This window comes from Pseudoliparis swirei, chromosome 2 (genome assembly GCF_029220125.1).
Source record: "Pseudoliparis swirei isolate HS2019 ecotype Mariana Trench chromosome 2, NWPU_hadal_v1, whole genome shotgun sequence".
In the NCBI taxonomy this organism is placed as follows: Eukaryota; Metazoa; Chordata; class Actinopteri; order Perciformes; family Liparidae; genus Pseudoliparis; species Pseudoliparis swirei.
Genome location: NC_079389.1, coordinates 24,394,318 through 24,408,598, shown reverse-complemented (window position 1 = coordinate 24,408,598; position 14,281 = coordinate 24,394,318). Strand labels below are relative to the sequence as shown.

Genomic DNA, 14,281 nt, shown 5'->3' with positions numbered 1-14,281 from the left:
AACCACAAGCATCAGAAAACAGTGATTGGAACAGGACCAACCTCCTTCAGGTCCTCCACCACAAAGCTGAGCTCCTCCACGTCCCTCTTGTTGCACTGCTTCCAGGTCTCCTTCTCCTTGCCGCTGGTGTCCCAGCTCAAGCGCTCGATGATGTAATGCTTCACCGGAGAGCCGCCGTTGTTTTTTGGAGGCTCCCAGCTCAGGGTGACGGTGTTCTTTGTCACAAGGTTGACCTTGACCTTGGTGGGGGGGTCGGGGGGGTCTGAGGAAGAGAAGAAGAAGAGGAGGAGGATTAGCATGTGGAACATGGGTTTGGCTGTTTGTCTGAAGAGCAGCGGGTCTGTCCTCACAGATGGGGTCTCCGGCCCGGACCGGGTCGGTGGTGATGGTGAACGGGCCGAATCCAAGTCTGTTCTCAGCTCGGACCCGGAACAGGTATTCCTGACCCTCCAGCAGACCTGGAACCACGTAGGCCTGGCTGGCACAAGCTGCGTTCACCTGATAACAGATCAATGGATCATCAGTCAATCAACTGAATGATTTACAACTTATTCCTGCCGCTGTGTTCAGCCAAGAATGTTTACACGTATACACACATATATACATATGCACAGACGCATAAACACATCAAAGAAACTGGGCTGTAAATGTCAAACAAAGAGCTGAAGGTGAACCTAAAGTAAAACTCGAGAAGTGAGCAGTGCTCACCTTGGTCCAGGCCTTGTCCGTGAGGCATCTCTTCTCGATGAAGTAGCTCTTGATTCTCTCTCCTCCGTCGTTGTCGGGGAGTTTCCAGATCACCCTCATGGTCGAGCGGGTGACGTCAGTGACCCTCAGGTCCTTCGGGGCTCCGGGGACGTCTGCAACGGTGACAGAGCGACGGTTAGAGAACCGAGGACAAGAACTCGGCGGCTCCGACATGCCGCGTGCAAACAAAGCCTACCGAGGACGATGACTCTGACGTTGACGTGTTTCTGTCCGGACTTGTTCTTGGCGGTGATGGTGTAGCGGCCGGAGTGGCTCCTCAGACTGACGGGGATGGTCACGATGGACGTGGTATCCGTGGACTCAACCTGGACGGTTTCAAAATCAGACAGAAGTCTATTAAAATGACCTTTTATAGCGTTATAGGTCTTTCTTCATATTAGTCGTTTTTCAGGGTTTTTGAGTAAATAAAAAAAATACCAAAAGGAAGTTGAAACGAAAATAAGATTTGGTGAGAAAACCACCGAGTCACGGATCTCACCTCAGAGTCCACGGGCAGCGTGTGCAGCTTGTTCTTCTTGTGCGACTTGGCTTTGCCGTCAAAGTCCCAGGTGACCTTGGGAGCGGGGCGGCCCTTGATGGTGGCGGGGATCCTGATGGGTTCTCCAGCACGGATGCACACCAGGTCGTCTACTGACACGTCGATGGAGATGGACGGCGGTACTGTTGAGAATGAAACGTCAGCGAGGCACGAACACTTTGCACAGTCATTGTTGACGTTAAAAGACGGTAAAGCGGGACATACGCTGGACGTCCTCCACCAGAACCTCGCTGGTGCGGGGGCTTGGGTCGGACTCGCCGATATCGTTGACGGCGATTATCCTAAAGCGGTAGCGCTGCAGCTCGCGGAGGCTGGGCATCGTGAACTCGGTGGTCGGGTTGAGCGAGTCTTTGTCGTTCACGCTCACCCAGCCCGACGCGCCCTCGTCCTGGATCTGGATGATGTAGCCCTTGATGGGGCTTCCTCCATCGCTGTGTGGGGCCTTCCAGGACAGCGTTACACTGTACTTTGTCTTGTCCACCACCTCAGGAGCAGAGGGCATGCTGGGAGGAGCTGGAGGGGAGAACAGCAGTCAGTAAAAATACAAAGGAACCGGCTTGTTCCAGATTACCGATCTGGTCAAAGGAATGTTTCCAGAGAATTTACTTTATTTTTATATGTGGGACATATTTATAATCCACGTTTTAAAAAGTTATTTTCTTATACTCACTGAGTGGATCGACAGCGAAGGCAGAGTCGGACGGTCCGCTAAACGGTCCAGTTCCTGCAGAATTGCTGGCAGCAACCCTGAACTCGTACTCCGTTCCTTCGATTAGACGAGTCACCTGGGAGACAGAAAGAGGATTCAACAGACCCTCTCAAAGGACTGTGACAGACTGTCCTGAAGGACTGTGACAGACTATCCTGAAGGACTGTGACAGACCGTCCTGGAGGACTGTGACAGACCGTCCTGAAGGACTGTGACAGACCGTCCTGAAGGACTGTGACAGACCGTCCTGGAGGACTGTGACAGACCGTCCTGGAGGACTGTGACAGACCGTCCTGGAGGACTGTGACAGACCGTCCTGGAGGACTGTGACAGACCGTCCTGAAGGACTGTGACAGACCGTCCTGGAGGACTGTGACAGACCGTCCTGAAGGACTGTGACAGACCGTCCTGAAGGACTGTGACAGACCGTCCTGGAGGACTGTGACAGACCGTCCTGGAGGACTGTGACAGACCGTCCTGGAGGACTGTGACAGACCGTCCTGAAGGACTGTGACAGACCGTCCTGAAGGACTGTGACAGACCGTCCTGGAGGACTGTGACAGACCGTCCTGAAGGACTGTGACAGACCTTCTTAAAAAGGCCTTTGGCAGGTCCTATTTTAGGTCTATTATTTTGTTCTCTAACAGTTTGTGGTGGACCTTCCCAAGGGTCTGAGACCAGAGCTGAAGGTCTACAAAGAAAGGTCTCTAACAAACCATTTTAACGGTTTGCAATAAACCTCTAAACAGGGAACCAAAGGACTGATCTAAAAGCCTGGACGAAGCATCCTGAAGCTGTGAGAAAGATCTTTAAAGGACTCTGACTTCTTCCACAATCCCATGACAGACCTTCCTAAAGGGCAACACTGAGTCAATACTTTACATTCGGCGTAAGAAGCAAAGCCCCAGCAGCTCACCTGGTACTCCCAGCCTTTCACGCCCCTCTTGGTGACGGGCATCTTGTTGACTTTGGCCCAGTAGGCGGTGCCTTTCTCCCTCTTCTCCAGCCAGTAGCCGACAATCATAGAGCCGCCGTTGTCCATAGGAGGCTCCCAGGTTAGGGTCATGGAGGTCTTGGAGTACTCTGCGATGGTTGGTTTCTCTGGTGCGCCGGGAAGGCCGAATGGGTCGGTGATCATCACTTCCTCTGTTGCGCAGGGGTCGGATTTACCGTAGCGATTCTCGGCCTTGACCCGGAACATGTAGGACTCATTGGTTTCCAGGTTCCACACCTGCAGGAGATGGTGTTCCCATTAGAGTAAAAACATTTAGAATCCTGCGACAACCCTGTTATTGTAATTAGACATACCCCGAATTTCTTCTCGACGATGCTGTTGGTAACCAGCTCCCACTGGGCCTCAGGTGGAGCTTCCTGTCCCTCTTCCGGCTCCGGTTCGTCTTTCATCACCTTCTTCCTCTCAACAATGTAGTTGGTCAGCTCGCTGCCACCATTATCCAGCGGCGCGTCCCAGCAAAGGTAGCAAGACTCCGCCCTGATGTTGGACACGGACACGTTCCTGGGTGGAAGTGGTCGGTCTGAGAGGAGAACAGAATAAAGTCAGTAAACAAGAAGCACATCTCGTCTTTTCTACCTCCGATTGAGTCGCCGACATTGTTTCAACTCACCCAGCACCATGACCGTGATGGTGTGCTTTGCCGACCCCATGTTGTTGGAGGCGGTTACGGTGTAGCTGCCGCGGTCCCTCCTGTTGGCCGTTGGGATGGACAGAGTGCTCTTTGCGTTCATCCTGCCGGTCACCTCCGTCTCCAACAGCAGCGTCTCGGTGGGTTCCTCGATCAACACGTCGTCCTTGGTCCACTCGATCTTCGGGATGGGGAGACCCAAGATGTCGGCGGGGATCTCGATGGGATCACCCTTCTTCACGGTAATGCAGTCGCCCTTGAAGTGCTTCAGCATGTGGACCTCAGGAGACACTGAAAATGGAGAGGAACAAAACAAATCACCATTAGTATTTTCCTATTTATCTTTGAATACATCTCAAGATGCTCCCTTTTCAAGACCATTCAACCTCACCTTCGTCATCTTGGATGACCACATTCAACGGGATGGATGGCTCGCTCTCGCCGATGAGGTTGGCACACTTGATCCTGAACTCATACATCCAGTCCTCCTCCAGACCCTCCACAGTCATGATCATGTTGGGGCAGATCTCCACGTTGCAGGGCTCGTAGGCCTGCTGGTCCTGCCTCTTCTTCTCCACAAAGTAGCCAATAAGAGGGCTGCCGCCGTCATTGCGAGGCGGCTTCCACGTCAGAGTGATGGAGTTCTTAGTGCGCTCGGTGTAGTGGAACTTCTCGGGGTACGAGGGTGGACCTGCGGAACCAACAAAGCCACGATTACTTTGAAGTCCAAATCCACTGTTCAACCAAGACAACTGGAGTCTTGGTCGGCTCACCAGAGAAATGTAGGGATTCACATCAACATGAAATGATGCTAGGACTCACCCTGTGGGTCAACAGCCTTGATGAGCCCCAGCTCTAGCGGCGGGCCCATTCCATACTTGTTCTTGGCGATGACGCGGAACATGTACTCCTGACCCTCCATGATGCCCACGCATTCACACTTGGATGAGGTGGTTTCAATCGGCTGCCTCCACGTGTGCATCTTGGCGTCTCTTTGCTCCACGATGAAGCCGGTCAGGTCGCTGCCCCCGTCATCATCTGGGTCGTCCCAGTTCAGGAAGATCATCTTGCGAGTGACCACCACGGGCTTCAGGTCCGTGACGAGTCCAGGCACATCTGAGGATACAACAATATTATCCTTCTGTGTCCATTTTTATTTCACAGCATCAATCATTGCAAGTTCATTGTTAGGTTTCATCATCGAGTGCTGCCCTGGTCCTTCCTGGAGCTCCACTCACCCATGACATCCACTGTGGTGGAAGCGCTCTTGATGCCGCTGGGGTTGCAGGCAGATATATGGTATTTGCCGCAGTCCTTCCTCTGGACATTCTTGATTGAAATAATGCTGTCGTTGCCCTCCGTGAGGATCTCCACGCGGTCTTTATCAGGTTTGCTGTCGTCCTTGGTCCAGGTGATGGACGGGTAGGGTTTACCCGTGACTGTAGCAGGTAGATGGAGGTTCTCTCCGGCTCGGATGACCACGCCGTTCTTGACGGACAGGTCCAGTTCAATCAGCGGCATCTCTGTGGATGTCCACCAAGGAAAGAAGGCAGAACAAAAACATTAGATATATTTTCCATCATCATAGAATAACACAACAATTGACCTAATTATCCCCAGTCTCTTTCATTTTTGCTGCGTCTTGTTTTTTCCAGCTGACCTGCAGGATTCCTGACGAACACGGACTCGGTGAACCCTGGTGTTCCTTCTCCGGCAGCGTTGCAGCCGATGACTCTGACCATGTACTTGGCTCCCTCGCGGACTCCATAGACGGTGAACACCCTGGACTTCCACGGACGCTCTGTAGACCTGGACCAGTCCTTGGTACCAGCCATGACCTGAAGAACACCACCAAACAGAGTCGCATTAGTCTCAACTGTCTCAGATTTGACTTACCGAATGTGAACCTGATGAAGCCAAAGAAGAAGATCTGACCTTATCCACGTGGTATCCCAGGATCTCTCCTCCTCCGTTGTCCACTGGTGGGTCCCACTCTACGTCAATGGAGTTCTCAGTCGCTGCCACCACTCTGGCAATCGGAGGTCCAGGAGGTACTACAGTGTGAGAAATAAACCCAGATGGGGAATGTTACCTTTGAGACCAAAGCATCCTGTTGATGATGCTTACATTTTTCTGATCAGCTGTTTGGACTTCTTCTAAATATGTAATTATTTAGACCAAAGTAAGACTAGATGGAGATAACCAATTAAGACGATATTTTCCTCCATGTTGACAGATTTTCAGACGTTGATCAGAGGGTATACGTACGGATCGGCGCGTGGGCCGTCTTGGGCTCGGAGGGGCCGCTGAACTTCCCGGGGCCGGCCTGGTTTTCAGCCGCTACCCTGAAGATGTACGTCATGCCGTCCAGCAGACCTTCAGCATTCAGCTCCGTGTCGGAGACCATGTTCCTGTGGACAGAAAGCCGGCCGAGGGATGTTTGGTGAAGTAGTTCAATGTGTTTTGGTCTTTCCTCACACGTCGGACAACACACACACACACACACACACACACACACACACACACACACACACACACACACCTGTTGACACGCGTCCAGTGAGAGCTGTTGATCTCGCGGCGCTCCACCCAGTATCCCAAGATGGGGCTGCCGTTGTCGTTGGGCTCGTTCCAGGTGACCAGCATACTGTTGGCTGTGATGTCATCGACCTCCGGCTTCTCAGGAGCCTCAGGAGGTTCTGAGGAGGACGAAGGGACGGCAGAAAAATATGTAAGTGAGAGCGATGTTTTGTTTTCTTTCATTTGTCGTGTAATATTCTATTATTCTTTTAACAGAAAATAAATCATTTAAAATGATGACTGTTTGTATAACTTTTAGTTCATTATGTGATTATTTTAATTATTTATAAAACTTGTTTTCAGCAAACATCAAACTATACGTCTTAAAGTCTCCGAATGAAAATGTTAGACTAACAAACAAAAATAAGAATAACTAATTTAAAACATTTGTATTCAAGCATACATTACATGCAAGACAAATTGATATGTTAAAAAAAAGTAAATATTTAACTCACGACTGAATAAATATTTAAACCGAGTGTAAATCACCAATTTATATAAAAACAGTTCAGAGTGAACTGTTGATAAATATCTTTTGAGTATTATTTGTGTCAACAATAGCCTCGCTCGTGGCATAAACGTGTAATATGTAATGATAAATACCGAACGGATTCTTTGCGACGAGCGGTTTGGAGACGCAGTGCGGACCGCCGCCGAACTTGTTCTCGGCCACGACCCTGAAGATGTACTCCTTCTTCTCGATGAGTTTGGGCACGAGGTAGCGGCATCCTCTCAGCGTGGAGGTGACGCAGCTCCAGCCGAACTCCAGCTTGGAGTTGTCCTTCTTCTCCAGCGTGTAGTTCAGGACCTCGCTGCCGCCGTCGTCCAGAGGAGGACTCCACTTGCAGACCACAGAGTTCTTCCTCACCTCCTCAAACGTGAAGTTCAGCGGAGGCCCGGGAGTGTCTGTGGACAGAAACCACGTTTTTAACTCAGGACATGTTTAAATTATTTGGTATTTACCCCCAAAAAAGAACAGAAATGCTTCTGACCGAGCACGTTGACCTCGCAGGTTGCCGAGGCGATGCCTTGGTCGTTCTCCACCTTCACCATGTAGACGCCGTGGTCCACGCGGAGCGAGTCCTTGATGGCGATGGACGATTCGCCCCTTTGGCGGTTGTCGATGGCCAGACGTTCATTTATCGTTGGGTAGTCGGTCTCCTCCTCTTCCGGCTCGGCTGTCTCCTCCTCCTTCTTCTCCTCTCCTTCTTTCTTCTCTTCTCCTTCCTTCTTCTCCTCTCCTTCCTTCTTCTCCTCTCCTTCCTTCTTCTCTTCTCCTTCCTTCACCTCCTCTTTCTTCTCTGCCTCTCCTTCCTCTTTCTTAACCTCCTCCTCCTTCTTCACCTTCTTCTTCAGTGGTTTCTCGTCTCTCTTGCGCAGCGCCTCCGGCCGGATCACCTGATTATTCCAGTACCAGGTGATCTGAGGGTACGGCGAGCCGGACACGTTGGCGTCCAGACGGATCTCGCAGCCTCGCTTCACGTTGAGGCCGGACTGCAGGCTGCCGCTCAGGAAGACCTTCGGAGGGTCTGAGAACAGAAGAAACAGAAGAAGACGGATTAAGAGATCTCAGTCCGAACATCGAACTCTCAGCGAGTGCCAAACTAAACCGATCTGAACCCGTCGGAGGAGCACGTCGTTCTCACCGATGGCGTCCGAGACCTTGACGAACGGCGTGCCGCGGGACGGCTCACTGACTCCGGCTGCGTTCTCTGCTCTGACTCTGAAGGCGTAACTCTTGCCCTCCGTCAGCTTTCTGACGGTGTAGGACAGGACGGGCACCAGGAAGTCGTTGCACCGCTCCCACTTGTCCTCGCCCTTCTGCTGCTTCTCCAGGATGTAGCCCATGATCTTGGCGCCGCCGTCGTACATGGGAGGCTTCCAGGTCAGGGTGACGGTGCTGGATGTGGGGTTGTTGGTCTCCACGTCCACCGGCGGGTCTGGAATGTCTGGGACGAGAGAGACAGAGCTCGGTTACATTCTCTTGGACACGAAGAGAACGTCTCACTTCAAGGCACTACGTCCAACAGGAGACGATCATTCTTACGTTTCTGGTCCTGGGCGATGACCGGGTTGCGGAGCTCCACGAACTCCCCTCCTCCGATCTTGTTGACGGCCTGGACTCTGAAGTAGTACTCTCCGTTGGGGATGAGGTCTTTGACGTTCCAGCTCAACTTGTTCTCTCCGGACATCATGTTGACGTACGTCCTCCTGCCGGCCTCGCGCCGCTGCACAAACAAAAGAAACAGCAGTTCAAGTCTTTCAGGCCCCGATGCACAGATTTAAAAACCGTCGCGGCGGCTAAGGAATCAAACGATGCCGCCGATCTCGGACCTGCATGACGTAGTGAAGGACCGGGCTGCCGCCGTCGTAGTCCGGAGGATCCCAGGACACTTTACAGGAGCTCTTCGTGATCTCAGAGGCCAAGATTTCCTTGCAGGGACCAGGAAGACCTGAAGACAGGAAGGCGTGTTAGTTGGTAATCCGGAGACCGATCACGAGGAAACAAGACGCGAGTGAGGTCGTACCGATGACTTTGACGTTGATGGTGGCGCTGGCAGCTCCCAGCTTGTTCTCCAGTGTCACTTTGTACTGTCCAGCATCAGCGTGAACGCTGCTCTCAACCTCCAGGTGGCAGGAAACATACTCCTTCCTGTTGGGCACAAACAATCTCGGATTAAACAAAACAACTATTGGTGGATTTGCATCCGTTTCTAAAAAAAGATGCCAAACATGATCAATTTCAGCAAATCCAATATAATTTAATATTAGGGTCAAAGACGATGAAAAAGTCGATCCTGCAGATTCTAATCTTCAGGGCAGAACCAGGTGAAGACGCTGACCTGAAGCCGAGGCGTTCGTCAGCCTTCAGCTCCTTGCCGTCTTTGTGCCAGGTAATCCTGGGCGACGGTACGGCCATGAAGGGAACTGGGATGTGCAGCTTCTCTGTTTCCACCACGATAAGGTCCAGAGTCTGGAAGTCCAGCGTCGGGTTACCTGTGAACACAGAGGTGCGTTGGTTTGAGGATTCCCCGACCTCCGCAGAGGAAACGTGACCCGGTCAGCGGACGCTCTTACAGTCGGACTCTTTGGCGAAGACGTTCTCGGAGATGTCGGAGGGCTCGCTGACTCCCACGGAGTTGATGGCCCTCACCCTCAGGATGTACTCCTTCTCGGGGACCACGCCCTCCTCCACGCGATACTTCAGCTCCTTCACCGGACGAGAGTTGACCCTCATCCACTTCTCTGTCCCGGCCGCACACATCTCGATGTGGTAGCCGGTGATGTTGCAGCCGCCATCCCTCTGCGGTGGCTTCCAGGCGATGGACAGGAAGTCGCGGCTGGCTCCGGTCACGTGCAGCTCAACGGGCGGCGATGGGACGCCTGGAGGGACAGAGCGGAAGATCTAGACTCTTTTTCTACGACTTCTTTCAACGAGCCGTTCCTCATCACTGGACTCACCCGTGGGATCCTCGATGGTGAGGATCTCGGTCGGTTCGCTCGGATGGCCGACGCCGGCTTCATTCTCGGCGCTGACCTGGAACTGAACTTCCGTCCCCTCGATGACGTCCGTCACCCGATACTTGCAGTCCGGACCCGAAGTCTTCCCACATTTCACCCAGCGAGTTCCAAGCTTCTCCATCTTCTCAATGGAATACCTGGGGGGCGGAGCCACCAAAAGGTAAACACACCTTCAACACACCAGGGGAGCTGGAACCACATGAGTTCTTTGACATGCAGTATTGTAATAAATTAAATAGGTACGTACAAATACTACAACATGATTTCTTAAAAAGTAGTGTGGTACTTTATACTTCTGATATTTGGTTAAAATACCAGCAGCAGAAAAACTGACAAACATCTTAAGACCGCGAGAATCAGTGAATGAAACAAAAGGAGCATTTTCATCAATAGTATAGCATGGAACTTTTTGAATTCACCGACTTTAATGAACTTAAAATCTCTTGCCGATGAAAAATAGAGAAACCTACTTGAGGATGGGTCTGCCGCCGTCGTTTTTAGGCTCCTCCCACTGCAGGTCCACGTATCTCTTGGTCACAGCATTGACCGTGAGGGCGTACGGCGGCCCGGGAGAAGCTGCGACAGAAACAAATCGTATTATCTTTGGCCTTCCCGGTGAAGACTCGATCTCCGTGACGTAAACCGCTCTATAGCTTACTGAATGTGTCCTTGGCCAGCACCGAGTCCTGCAGCTCGCAGAACGGTCCGACGCCCACGGCGTTCTCGGCAGCGACGCGGAACACGTAGAGCGATCCCTCGTTGAGCGGCGTCACCGTGTACTTCAGCTCCTTGACGGTGGTGTCCACGGCCTGCCAGCCCTTGCGCCTGGCATCGCGCTTCTCCACCACGTAGTTGGTGATGGGCGAGCCGCCGTCGCGCTCGGGCAGCGTCCACTTCAAGTCGGCGCTGCTCCTGCTGATGCTAACGACGTTCAGCCAGCGAGGAGCCGTCGGAGGGTCTGAGGGGACAAAGATTCTTTGAGTTCGGCCCTCAAAGCTTGAAATAGCGGCTCTGTTCTACGGCGTCGCTTCTTTCTTACTGAGTCTCTCTTTGCAGAGCACGGGGTCGCTGGGCTCGCTGGGCTCGCTCTCTCCGGCCACGTTGACGGCTCGCACCCTGAACGAGTACTCCTGCTTCTCCATCAGGCCCTTCAGGGAGTGCTCCACGACGCTGATGTTCTCCGCCACGCGGATCCAGTCGGTGGTGCCGCTCTTCAGCATCTCGATGACGTAGCTTTCGATCTTTGCTCCGCCGTCGTGCTCCGGTTTGGTCCACATCAGGAAGCAGGAAGTCTTCGCCACGTCCTTCACCGTGGGCTTACCGGGAGGCCATGGCGGATCTGGAGGAGTCGGAACATGATGCTTTTTAAATGCTTGGAAACTATTGAGATACTAAATCACAATTATAGTGAGGTGGTAAGTGTACCGATAGGATCTTTGATGAGGATTTGGTCCGTCTCCTGGCTGGGTTTTCCAGTTCCAGCCAGATTCTCAGCCAGAACTCTGAACTTGTACTTCTTCCTGGTGGGAAGACCTTTGACTCTGCAGAGGAAGAACATGGCACATCAACACACTGGCACACAACAAGTAGCACACGCTCTTTAGAGACAGCAGACAGCAGGAAGACTCACCTGTAGTTGGTGTCTTTGATGGGCAGCTTGTTGCATCTGATCCACTTGTCGTGGTCCGGTTCGTATCTCTCCACCCAGTACCCGGTGATGGGGCTTCCTCCGTCCTCATCGGGCTCGTACCAGGCCAGGGTCACAGAGTCCTTGGCGATGTCCGAAGCCTCCAGCTTGTAAGGAGCTCCAGGAGTGTCTGAGGACAAGAGGGGAGGGGCGAGGTCAGTCCCAGCTGATCCAAAATATTATACCTGACCAAAAGATAACCATTCTACCTGAACCGAATATGGACCGAGCCATTGAAGAACAGTTCTATGGTCAGGTGACCTACCGAAGGGGTATCTGGCGATGATGGATTGGTGGTCCGCTGGTGGACCAACACCAAACTGGTTCTCAGCGAAGACTCTGAAGATGTACTCCTTGAATTTAATCAGGCCCACAGCTTTGTAGGTGGTCAGTTTAACGGTGGAGGACAGCCGGTGCCAGATCGCGCTGTCGGCGGTCCGGCGCTCCACGATGTAGTTGGTCACTCTGGAGCCGCCGTCGTCACGCGGGGGGTTCCAGGCCAGGAAGCAGGTCTCGTTGGTGATCTCAGAGATGTCAAAGGCAGCCGGGGGGCCGGGTTTATCTGTGCGAGGAACGTTTAATTTGATGAACCAGAAACTAACAAAGTCTTTGTGGAAACGGTCTTTTCATTCTAGGTCTCACCGAGGATGTTGACGTCGACGGTGGCGGTGGCGCGGCCGCTGCTGTTGGTCGCCTCGATGATGTAGGTGCAGCTGTCGTCTCTCGTGGTCTTGGCGATGGTGACGGTGGAGTGTCCCGTCTTGGTGTCGATGGACACCCTGTCGTCTGGCTTGAGGACCAGGTCCGCCTTGGTCCATTTCACCCGGGGCTCGGGCTTCCCCGTCACCTCGGCCGGGAGCTCGATCTTGCTGCCGGCCTTGGCGGTCAGACCAGCCAGGAGCTTGGCGTCCAACTGGATCTCTGGAGGTTCTGCATGGACAGTTGAGACAAAGGGACAGTTTAGAGGATGATGTCACCTTTAACCTCATCTGCTGGAACAAAATCAACTTGTTATATTCTTATTACTACAAAAACAGGAACGCAGTATCTTCACACAACGTCGGTGTATATTTCCCAGCATGCCACTGTAAACTCCCCCTGGTGTTCGCAGTTGGTAATCACGTCTGAAACTCGATTACTCTATCGAACATGTTTAAGAAGTGAAAGCTGCGAGTACCTTTGGGATCAACGGCCTGGATCTCGTCGGTGGCCTTGCAGGGCCGACCGGCTCCCAGTCGGTTCAGGGCTCGGACTCTGTAGGCGTACCACTGGCCCTCGATCAGACCCGTCACCTGGACCTTCAGCTCCGGCACCATGTCGCCGCATGGCTCCCACTTATCGGTTCCCCTCTGGCAGCGCTCCACGTTGTAGCCGCGGATGCCGGTGCCACCGTCGTACTTGGGCGGCTCCCAGGTCAGGAAGATGCCGCTGGCCGACTTGTCTCTCCACCTCAGGTTCTCTGGAGGGTCAGGAATGGCTGGAGGACCACAGGACAGAAGCGTGAGAACACTTTTCAAGACTCTTGAGCCCTTTTAAGACCTTGTTTCTGAACCAGAGACTTCTACTATCTCTGGTCTGACTCACTGGCAGGAGAGGAGACGTTGACGGGCTCGTCGATGTAGGCCGGCTCTCCGGGGCCACACTTGTTGCAGGCGGTGACTCTGAACAGATACTCCTTTCCTTCAACCACGTCGGTGACTGTGAACTCCTGATCCTGGAGGCCTGTGGTCACCTGCGAGACAGAACAGAGGGTAGAGTTTTAAATTATCTGGTCAAAGAGTTCCTTCATGTTGGAAGCGATTAATCAATAATATCACAATTTAAATGACTGCAGAACTAATTCAAAGGATTAGTTTGATTGTATTTGACTGAACTGAATATAACGTATTCACCAAGTTCTAAATAATTCTGATGTTTTAGTCGTACCTTGACCCAGGTCTTACGGGACATGTCCCGCTTCTCCACCTGGTAGCCAGTCAGAGGACTTCCTCCGTCGTGTTCCGGACCCTCCCAGGTCAGGTGGACGTGCTGCCGGGTCACCTCCAGGACCTTGAAGTCCTTCGGTGCGCTGGGCGCCGCTGGAGGAGACAAACAAATGTGAAATGACACCAACATTTAAATAAAGAAATAAAAGCAGTTTTTTCACTTTAGCATAGTGATAAGATCCGCTTCCGTCGCCGTACCGATGACGTTGACTTCGATCTCTCCGGAGACGGACGTGACGTCGTTCTCCAGCGTCAGGGAGTAGGTGCCCTTATCCGGGCGGACGCTCGGCGTGACGGTCAGCTCTACGAAGGTGGACCTCGTGGTCAGGGTGACGCGCTCGTCCGCGGTGGTCAGCTCCTTCTCGCCGAAGGTCCACTTGGCGACGGGCGTCGGGTATCCGGTGATGGGGACTCTGATGGTGAGCGGCTGAGGCACGATCACCTCCAGGCCGTCTTTGAAAGCACTCAGGTCGAAGGATGGGCCGACTGGGGAGGAGAGAGAGGCATGATGCAACAGACCTTTACTGTGAAGCCGCTGCCAGGTTACTTTTGGCAACATTCTACACATTTCCTTTAGAAGGTCAGGATTCACAGTGGGACATAACTGCTACAGAAAATACAGTGATTAAAAACATGAAGACGTTGTTTGTGAGACAAGATAGTGAAGTAAAGCAGTCGTACAAAGACAGTACGACTCTACAGTCACACGGTCTCACCGTGCGTGTCGTCGGCCAGCAGAGGTCCGATGATGTTTGACGGGTCGGAGAGTCCGGCGGCGTTTTCAGCAAACACTTTGTAGTTGTACGTGGTTCCATATCTCAGACCCGACACCTGGAGTAAAGAGATCAA

The 14,281-nt window shown here is 52.6% G+C and overlaps 1 protein-coding gene across 10 annotated transcripts in view; it reads right to left on the bottom strand.

Moving 5' to 3' along the window:
• LOC130205291 (titin-like) overlaps window positions 1-14,281 on the bottom strand; it is a 126,826-nt gene that overhangs the window by 72,333 nt on the left and 40,212 nt on the right. For all 10 annotated transcript variants that reach the window (XM_056432563.1, XM_056432613.1, XM_056432572.1 and 7 more), the window contains 38 exons: window positions 14,149-14,263; window positions 13,631-13,918; window positions 13,374-13,525; window positions 13,032-13,179; window positions 12,625-12,924; window positions 12,090-12,377; window positions 11,713-12,009; window positions 11,391-11,577; window positions 11,186-11,301; window positions 10,800-11,099; window positions 10,419-10,718; window positions 10,231-10,336; window positions 9,701-9,897; window positions 9,317-9,622; window positions 9,082-9,235; window positions 8,767-8,891; window positions 8,573-8,691; window positions 8,286-8,466; window positions 7,885-8,187; window positions 7,231-7,767; window positions 6,842-7,144; window positions 6,201-6,357; window positions 5,927-6,069; window positions 5,594-5,712; window positions 5,319-5,496; window positions 4,897-5,181; window positions 4,481-4,774; window positions 4,050-4,349; window positions 3,641-3,949; window positions 3,324-3,550; window positions 2,932-3,246; window positions 1,977-2,091; window positions 1,511-1,819; window positions 1,247-1,428; window positions 944-1,073; window positions 709-860; window positions 351-498; window positions 42-262 (listed from right to left, as the gene is read on the bottom strand). In XM_056432563.1, coding sequence (XP_056288538.1) covers window positions 42-262; window positions 351-498; window positions 709-860; window positions 944-1,073; window positions 1,247-1,428; window positions 1,511-1,819; window positions 1,977-2,091; window positions 2,932-3,246; window positions 3,324-3,550; window positions 3,641-3,949; window positions 4,050-4,349; window positions 4,481-4,774; window positions 4,897-5,181; window positions 5,319-5,496; window positions 5,594-5,712; window positions 5,927-6,069; window positions 6,201-6,357; window positions 6,842-7,144; window positions 7,231-7,767; window positions 7,885-8,187; window positions 8,286-8,466; window positions 8,573-8,691; window positions 8,767-8,891; window positions 9,082-9,235; window positions 9,317-9,622; window positions 9,701-9,897; window positions 10,231-10,336; window positions 10,419-10,718; window positions 10,800-11,099; window positions 11,186-11,301; window positions 11,391-11,577; window positions 11,713-12,009; window positions 12,090-12,377; window positions 12,625-12,924; window positions 13,032-13,179; window positions 13,374-13,525; window positions 13,631-13,918; window positions 14,149-14,263 — 8,406 coding nt within the window. The remainder of the gene's footprint in view (window positions 1-41; window positions 263-350; window positions 499-708; window positions 861-943; window positions 1,074-1,246; window positions 1,429-1,510; window positions 1,820-1,976; window positions 2,092-2,931; window positions 3,247-3,323; window positions 3,551-3,640; window positions 3,950-4,049; window positions 4,350-4,480; window positions 4,775-4,896; window positions 5,182-5,318; window positions 5,497-5,593; window positions 5,713-5,926; window positions 6,070-6,200; window positions 6,358-6,841; window positions 7,145-7,230; window positions 7,768-7,884; window positions 8,188-8,285; window positions 8,467-8,572; window positions 8,692-8,766; window positions 8,892-9,081; window positions 9,236-9,316; window positions 9,623-9,700; window positions 9,898-10,230; window positions 10,337-10,418; window positions 10,719-10,799; window positions 11,100-11,185; window positions 11,302-11,390; window positions 11,578-11,712; window positions 12,010-12,089; window positions 12,378-12,624; window positions 12,925-13,031; window positions 13,180-13,373; window positions 13,526-13,630; window positions 13,919-14,148; window positions 14,264-14,281) is intronic.